The following is an 8,939-nucleotide window of genomic DNA, read 5'->3' on the forward strand; positions in this document are numbered from 1 at the left end:
GACGTTTTTATTTGTACAAACTTTCAAAGAACCTCCCACTCTAATCTTCAATGAATACAAAAGAGTATTGATCGCACAACTTCTACAATCCTAGTTATAGCTGCGCGTTGTGCTCGATGAAAACTTTTCCTCTGCAGTGCAAAATAATAAAGCTACTATTATGACAAGGATTCAGTGCTCACTATGATGTACATGGCTAACACGAGAGGTCAGAGGTCACAAAACATGTGTCACACTACACTTTTGTTCTTATACCAATAATTTCCTGCACTTTAGGTGCGATTTGGAAATTATTCCTTTCAACCATTTTTTCCCAATTTTGTAGAATGGAAAAAGTTGTAAAGTTAGCTATTTAATGTATCGTTAGAAAGGAAATTCTGTTCGCGTTATGAAATATTATATATGGCCATGTCGGCTTTTAAAATTTCTTTAAAAAATTCATGCCGACTTTAAAGAGTTAAAATGTCCTAGTCATATAACATACCACCAGATGACCGTAGGGTATGAATTTACAGTATTTGCACTTTTCTGATAGGTTTCTACATGTATATCACCTGATGAACCTGAAAGCCAAACAACACTTTATAATGTCCAGTATTTGTCTCTACCTAGATCTCAAAACTTACATGCTGCAGTACACCCACAGTGTGTAACTTACATGCTGCAGTACACCCATAGTGTGTAACTTACATGCTGCAGTACACCCACAGTGTGTAACTTTATTTAACATTGTTTTATTTCTATGGAGATCTGAGAATTTTCCTTCTGCCTGAATCATACTAGTTTACAAATACACATACTTTGAAACATTTTAATCTCTTTTGCTGCTAGATATTTGGTCAGATCTTTTGCTATAGTGCCAGATTAAGTTTGTTTTTGACCACTTTCAGACGCTGCATTTTATTTTACGGCTTATCAAGCGATTCACTGCACCAAATTATCTAAACCTCATGCTCAAGTTTTCTAACACATTTCTAAATCTTATAAAATGTTCATTTGCGATCCTGAAAATCAAATAAAACAGATCAAATTTTAATTGACATACCTACATGTACATCACTTCCGTGAATAATTAGTTTAAATAGATGCAGGACAAATGTGCTTCCTACATTTAATAACCATCTAAACTACAGTTAAAATTCCTTATTAATAGTTTGACTTGTTTGAGTGCAACTGCATTCTGCTATGACTAAATTTGATGTTAAACATAGCTGTAACAGTAACTAGCTTCTGGTAAAATGTAACCTATTTAGTCATTTCGCTAGCTGATAAAATTAAAAGACATTTGACTCCAAATAGTTCTTAGATGCTTACCCCATATGAAAATATGTTTTAAATGTTTCTTTTTTATAGAAAAGTTTTTAATCAGGACCAGATGATTAACTTAAAAATTGAAGTGTAATTTAACCATCATTGTAAAGACTTATCAAAAGATCGTCTAGCCTAAAATCTTATTTTATATGAAAAAACAAACTTAAATTTTACAAAACTCATTTAATGAGGTTGCTTCCTGTTAACGAACGTTAGCGGCTCAGTTTTATCCTCGGCTGTGTGTAGCGAAACATTTGGAAAATAAATTTTGTGGCATCGTCAAAATTGGCTTTGAACAAAAGACTGTTATTAAAGTTTCATAGTTAAAGTAATCTAATATTTGTTGAGTGATTGTAGCATTTAGCTTTATTAATTAATTTTGTCTCATCTATAATCATAACACCTAAAGGAGTTGGCTGACAAATCTAACTTTTTTGAATAAACCAGTGTGCATCATAGATGGGCCAGGAAAGATATTTTTCACATCCAAAATTTGCTAGAATTACCTAAAGCAACTCTTTTATATGTTTTTGTCTATGACTGATACAATCAAGGAATAAAATACATGTACATTAACAATAGTGAACTCACTAGTATAAAATTACCATATTATCCTACATATATGTAAGGTACTGAACGCTGCTCCTTTGGGTAGACACCATCTAAAATTATCACACTTCCATAAGAGCAGAGCTGGCTCAAAAAATCAAAAATATTCTACCGTATATCCCAGGATATATGCAGATTCTAGAATGCAAAATGTTTTTTTACCAAACTTATGGGTGTAGCTGATACGTGCATAACTCTGATTGAAAGCAAAGCAAATCACATTATGTTAACTTAATTTCAACAATTAAAACTTGAACAACGCTAAGCGCATGGCTAGTAGCCTTTTACTTGCAGTTTGTTTTATACAGTAAAGATGGCACTTCAAGAAAAGCCTCTTGTGCAGGCTAATTGAAAAATAAATACAATGGAACCGGTGCATGTAGCCTTATTCTGTCTAGCTTTTGTTATCACGGTAAGAGCGGGTAATATGCGCAGCCGCGCGAAGTAGCACTTGTTTGGTAATAGTAGGCTATGATGACAATAACATTCATGGTTGGTCATACACATAATCGCTAGCATTGCATGAATAGTATCACTAGTACAGATCTTACCAGAGAATTGTCTGATTTACCCATGAAAGGAAAATAATGTCTTACACTGCTTCTTCAATAATAATTACCACTATCATTAACACTTTCGCTATCAAATAAATATTTTACTGAGAAAATTAACTATTCGGAAAAAGCAAATATTTGACATTGGAGCATATAAGTCGTCATAACATTTGACCAAATTAATTAGCATAAAATTTTACATCATCTGATGTCATAAAAAGGTAAAAAATGTGCTACAGAATGAGTTTAGACACGTTCATGTTCTCTTCATACTACTATGGTTGACAAGTTGAGCATATCCGAGTTACACGAGTTACCGCTATTACTATAGGTTAGTAGCCTATGGCATTATTATTACTGTTAAAATAAATACTCACTGTCGCTACTACTATTGCCCAATATATGATCATCAGAAGTCTATTAATCTACAGTTTGTGAAACCTATATAGCTGTAATGCTTCTGATCATCACGAAGAACAAATAGATATAAAAATGTGTTTTTGAAAAGTGAAACTAAGGTCAACGTGAGAAGCAAACATGTTTTTCATTGGCTAAATGCAAAAAGATGATTGTTTCCTTTCAATTAAGCGATGGCACGATAGGCTAATTATGCCACTACTCACCAATCAAAAACATTTTGTACTAAGCCTTACAAAAGTCAATTTCCGCAACTTTTATGCTTTGATAGGTACCTACGGCGTGTTACGATTTATATGATCGGCTCATCTGCAAATTCTTATAAGTTCCCTCTTTCAGGGCTGTTTTTTTATAGTCAGCTTATATATGGGGATTTATGGTAAGTGCTCGGCACAGTCATCAGCATCTCTAGAGTCATGTTTAATTCTGACACCATACCAAAGCTCAGTCACCTGACCATGGGCCAGACCTAAACAGTTCTAATGTTCAATCTGCTATCCTGGTGTTTTTATAGTCGCCTGCTGATCACGCAGAATAAAGGCAGCTGCAAGCTGCTCACATGGGATGTGAATGTTCTGGAGGAAGAGGGTAGAAACAGATCAAATGAATCACTATGTACTCTCCACTGTGAGGGAGCTCTTCTAGCTCACACTTCCACGGTTAGGGTGGGTGTTGGTATTAGATTAATTATTAATGTCATCTATAAGTGTTAGTAATTTTCATTAGCAACAACCTGTAACACGGAGTGTGTTTCTTAGCATTTAGAATAGTTCTGGTCATTAGTACCAAGCAATTCTGAGATATAGTTGCTGAAGTCAATGTTTTGATGGATACTGATTACAGGTCTAAATATTAGGGGTAGGAATTGAACTGCAGCTTTTTTAAGATACTGTAAAACCTCTATTTGAACGCCGTGGCTCTTTATTTTGCAACCATTATTTTATAGTGGCGATTTATTCCAGGTGATGTTCAATTAGAGGGTGGTGATGTATTTTTCGACTAGCTAGTCAGAATTTTAGGAAGACCAGTTTAACCCCTCTACAGGTGAAGTGATGTTAATGTAACCTATATTTTGCACATTCCTTTAGGCGGAGTGACATTAATCCCATCGGCGTCAGCATTTTTGCTAAACCATAAACGTCCAAGTTCCAGACTGAGTTAAACAAGGAACTGCTTTAAGTACAAAAATATAAGCCGGATACAGTTATTAATTATTTTTCATGGTGCTTTCAAAGTTTTAAAGAAAATACTAAAGATTTAGAGTTAGCAACTGGACATAAAATTAAAAAAATTTAAATGTTTTTATTGTTTTAATGTTAGAATACGCCATAACAATGGCTACAATTACAGTGTTCGTGAAGAGTATTCTCATCATTCATCAAAATGCTTTAAAATCTTCAGGTCATATTATAAACCACATTATGGATGAATTTGAAACAGTGTCTCAGATTTAGACCTTAATGATTTCGAATCAGAGTGCAGCTCTGATGATTGTGATAATTGATCTTCTCAGATACACCTTTACTAAAATCATGCATTACAGCAAAAACAAAATAGTTAATTGTTGTTGGTGTCACTCTATTGATGTGATCTTGTGGACATTTTTTACTGATGACTTTCTACTATGGGTTTGTGAAGATCACCAAACTTCAAAGTAGTAGTCAAATAGAGGTAGCGCTCTATTTAAAGATGATGCTCTATTTTTAACCTTTCTCCTATAGTGGGGTTCTATTAAAGGTAGCGTTCGAATGACATATGGTAGACCCTTCTTTGCTGCAAATCATTGATTCTTGGACTGTTATTTGCTGCTGGGTTGTGTGGGTGGGGTATGAGCTGTAAGAGTATGATTTGAGTTGCAAGGGTATGATATGAGTTGCAAAAGTATGATATGAGTTACAATGGTATGATATGAGTTGCAAAGGTATGATATGAGTTGCAAGGGTATGATATGAGTTGCAAGGGTATGATATGAGTTGCAAGGGTATGATATGAGTTGCAAGGGTATGTTATGAGTTGAAGCAGTATGATATGAGTTGCAAGGGTATGATAGGAGGTGCAAGGGTATGATATGAGTTGCAAGGGTATGATCTGAGTTGCAAGGGTATGGTAGGGGTTGAAAGGGTTTGGTATGAGTTGCAAGGGTATGATATGAGTTGCAAGGGAATGATCTGAGTTGCAAGGGTATGGTAGGGGTTGAAAGGGTATGGTATGAGTTGCAAGGGTATGATATGAGTTGCAAGGGTATGATATGAGTTGAAAGGGTATGGTATGGGTTGAAAGGGTATGGTATGAGTTGCAAAGGTATGATATGAGTTGAAAGGGTAGGATATGAGTTGCAAGGGTATGAGATAAGTAGCAAGGGCATGATTTGAGTTGCAAGGGTATGATATGAGTTGCAAGGGTATTTTATGAGTTGAAAGGGTATGATATGAGTTGCAAGGGTATGATAGGAGGTGCAAGGGTATGATATGAGTTGCAAGGGTATGATCTGAGTTGCAAGGGTATGGTAGGGGTTGAAAGGGTATGGTATGAGTTGCAAGGGTATGATATGAGTTGCAAGGGAATGATCTGAGTTGCAAGGGTATGGTAGGGGTTGAAAGGGTATGGTATGAGTTGCAAGGGTATGATATGAGTTGCAAGGGTGTGATATGAGTTGCATGGGTATCATATGAGTTGCAAGAGTACGGTATGAGTTGCAAGGGTATCATATGAGTTGCAAGGGTATGATATGAGTTACAAGGGTATGATATGAGTTGCAAGGGTATGATATGAGTTGCAAGGGTATGGTAGGGGTTGAAAGGGTATGGTATGAGTTGCAATGGTATGATATGAGTTGCAAGGGTATGATATGAGTTGCAAGGGTAGGGTATGGGTTGCAAGAGTATGATAGGAGTTGCAAGGGTATGATATGAGTTGCAAGGGTATGATCTGAGTTGCAAGGGTAGGGTATGGGTTGCAAAGGTATGATAGGAGTTGCAAGGGTATGATATGGGTTGCAAGGGTATGATCTGAGTTGCAAGGGTATGGTAGGGGTTGAAAGGGTATGGTATGAGTTGCTAGGGTATGATATGAGTTGCAAAGGTATGATATGAGTTGAAAGGGTAGGATGTGAGTTGCAAGGGTATGATAGGAGTTGAAAAAGTATGATATGAATTGCAAGGGTATATGAGTTGGAAGGGTGTGACATGAGTTGCAAGGATATGACATGAGTTGCAAGGCTATGGTATGAGTTGCAAGGGTATGAGATGAGTTGCAAGGGTATGATATGAGTTGCAAGGGTACGATATGAGTTGCAAGGGTATCATAGGAGTTGCAAGGGTATGATCTGAGTTGCAAGGGTATGAGATGACTTGCAAGGGTATGATATGAGTTGCAAGGGTATGTTATGAGTTGAAAGGTTATGATATGAGTTGCAAGGGTATGATATGAGTTGCAAGGTTATGATATGAGTTGCAAGGGTATGACATGAGTAGAAAAAGTATGATATCAGTTGCAAGGGTATGATATGAGTTGCAAGGGTGTGGTATGAGTTGCAAGGGTATGACACGAGTTGCAAGGGTAGGGTATGAGTTGTAAGATGAGGATATGAGTTGAAAGGGTATGATATGATTTGTAGGAGTAAGATATAAATTGTACGATATGAGTTGTATAAGTGTGATTTGGGCTGTAGAAGTAGCATTTGGGCACAGTGATTAAGGTACAGTAGAGGCTCCTACAACGTATATAATCTGTTCCAGAAAGTTTTACGTTAAAGGCAGTTTATGCTACAATTACATTAAAATACATGTGAATTACCTACCTAATTCATTCCAAGATCGTTACGAAGTGATCTGATCTTTCATGAATGAAAAAAACTACCTTAATTTTTAAATTTATTACTACAGTAACTGTAGTATTTTTGGTTTGTGTCGACAACTTTTCTTATTTTTATTTCATCAATTTTGCTCATTCTATGGTCCAATATTGCGGTAATGTTACAATAAGTTAGAAGGAGTGCACACCTACAACCCCAATTTACAACACTTGTTCATTTTTTGCAGACTGCGAAGTTTATCCTGCAATAGAAAAATAAGAGAAAATATTTTATACGTCTACACTAAAGCAAAACAAAAATATATTTCACTCTAAATAGAGCAGTGACTATCTGTCCGTCTGTCTATTCATCACCAGGGTTTAAGGTTATACTACAAGATAATTTTTGCCGATTCTCCAACTCGTGATAGGATTAGTAGTGCGACACTCTAACATCTGCATCGATCGATCGTCTCAAGTATTGCTAAAGATTATAGCGCCTACTGATTCTCTGTGCTTTATCGACCATCTGATGGACCAGACAGCTATGGCACTTGCATATATAATAGAGACATCGTTGTTTTCTCTCTCTCAAGTGCGGAACGAAAGAAAGCAATATTTTTGTAAAAAATTTTGCCGACTTAACAGGTCATGTGATAAGAAATGTTTACGAAGTATGAAGCAAAAACTTTACATAAATGTTTTACGCTATCTGAAATTGTCAGCTGTACATCCAAGAGTTGTCTTCTTTCCTTTTTGTTATCGTATAATCGACAGTTCCATTTTTTTCTCATAGGGTGTAGAGTTGTGCAGCCATGGCCTAATAACTTACTCAGATGACTCTCTAGTCATTATTTGGAAGGTAGGAAATATTTATTGCTTATTATCTTCTCAGTTCACTTAAAAAATATTTAATTAAATATGAACTTTCACAAAATTTTAGTAGATTCTATCGGAAAGTATCAGTATTTTTATTATTTGCTATGGTTTTCAATGTTTGAGGTGATCTGACTGCCAGGATGTTTCAAGATTAAAATCAACAAAACTTGATCGCAGTTAAAACACATTTCACATGTATTTTTCACCCAGGTGTTTGAACCGCAATAAAGTTTTGTCTATTTTAATCTGGAAACATGCTGGCCGTCGGATCACCGCAATTAACTAAGTACTACGTACTTCACCATCAAGTACTACAACTAACAAAGTACTACGTACTTCACCGTCAAGTACTGCGGCTAACAAAGTACTTTAGTCATGGTTCTCATTTGATAATTGTCACTTGGATTGGTTTAATTGCGACATAAATCTTGTTTTCTGCATGACAATTTTGTAAGGAAATTATTTATGATATCATTAAACAGATTTTACACCTCAAGCTTGAACCTTGAGCTCCTTAGGTTTTTACATGCACTGATTATGTTTTGTAAGTTAATTCATTAGCTACTGAAAAATGATGAACATTACATCTTACTAGCTAGTTTTCTAAATTTTATTTACTCTGTGTCTTTCAGTTGTAACTTACTTCTTAACTGTGCCTCCTGCCATTTGTCATCAACCGCCACTTGTCATCATTTGCCACTTGTCATCAACTGCCACTTGTCATCATCTGCCACTCTTATAGATTTTGTTACAGAACAAAGATGATGAGGTGATCAGGCTTATCAATGCCATCAACCAGACAAGCACCATCTCCTAGCTCATTTCTTGCTCAAGTAGTTACATGTATATTCATATTTCAACAATTTTACAATCAATATGGTGCTTTTTACAAACAGTTGAGGTTTTCTATAAATTTTAACTTTTTGATTTTAGAAAAATTGTCAAACAGTCGTTTGTACTTAATTATGTAATTTTTTGGGATTTATAGCCCTCAATAATTCCGGTGTATTTGATGAGTGTATGTCTAATCTAATGTTCTGTTTGAATTACGGCCTGCCATTATATGTATACACATGTTAACAAACTGCGCACAACAGGGTTTCCAGCCTCTTTTTCATATGACACACCGAATAATACCACATTGAGAATACACACCTATTCAATGTTAATCATAATAATCATATAACTTTCTGGATCCAGATCCCTTCCTGAGCCATTGTACGCACCAGAACTAGAACTTGACATTGGTCTGTATCTAAAACTACAAGTGGACCTCAATAAACCTCATAGTCCCCATATTGGGTGGTTTGCTAATTCTGCCATTATCTTGTCACCAGAACATTCCTTGCACCTTGAGCGCCTATGGGTTGCTCGCCT

At 35.8% G+C, this 8,939-nt stretch overlaps 1 protein-coding gene across 2 annotated transcripts in view; it reads left to right on the forward strand.

The window, feature by feature from the left end:
- LOC137389876 (uncharacterized) overlaps window positions 1–8,585 on the forward strand; it is a 28,525-nt gene extending 19,940 nt beyond the window's left edge. For both annotated transcript variants that reach the window (XM_068076025.1, XM_068076026.1), the window contains 3 exons: window positions 3,406–3,556; window positions 7,480–7,545; window positions 8,317–8,585. In XM_068076025.1, the coding sequence (XP_067932126.1) occupies window positions 3,406–3,556; window positions 7,480–7,545; window positions 8,317–8,379 (280 nt within the window). In that variant the 3' untranslated portion in view covers window positions 8,380–8,585. The remainder of the gene's footprint in view (window positions 1–3,405; window positions 3,557–7,479; window positions 7,546–8,316) is intronic.
- The last annotated feature ends 354 nt before the right edge of the window (window positions 8,586–8,939 follow it).

Source organism: Watersipora subatra, chromosome 3 (genome assembly GCF_963576615.1).
Source record: "Watersipora subatra chromosome 3, tzWatSuba1.1, whole genome shotgun sequence".
Classification (NCBI taxonomy): Eukaryota; Metazoa; Bryozoa; class Gymnolaemata; order Cheilostomatida; family Watersiporidae; genus Watersipora; species Watersipora subatra.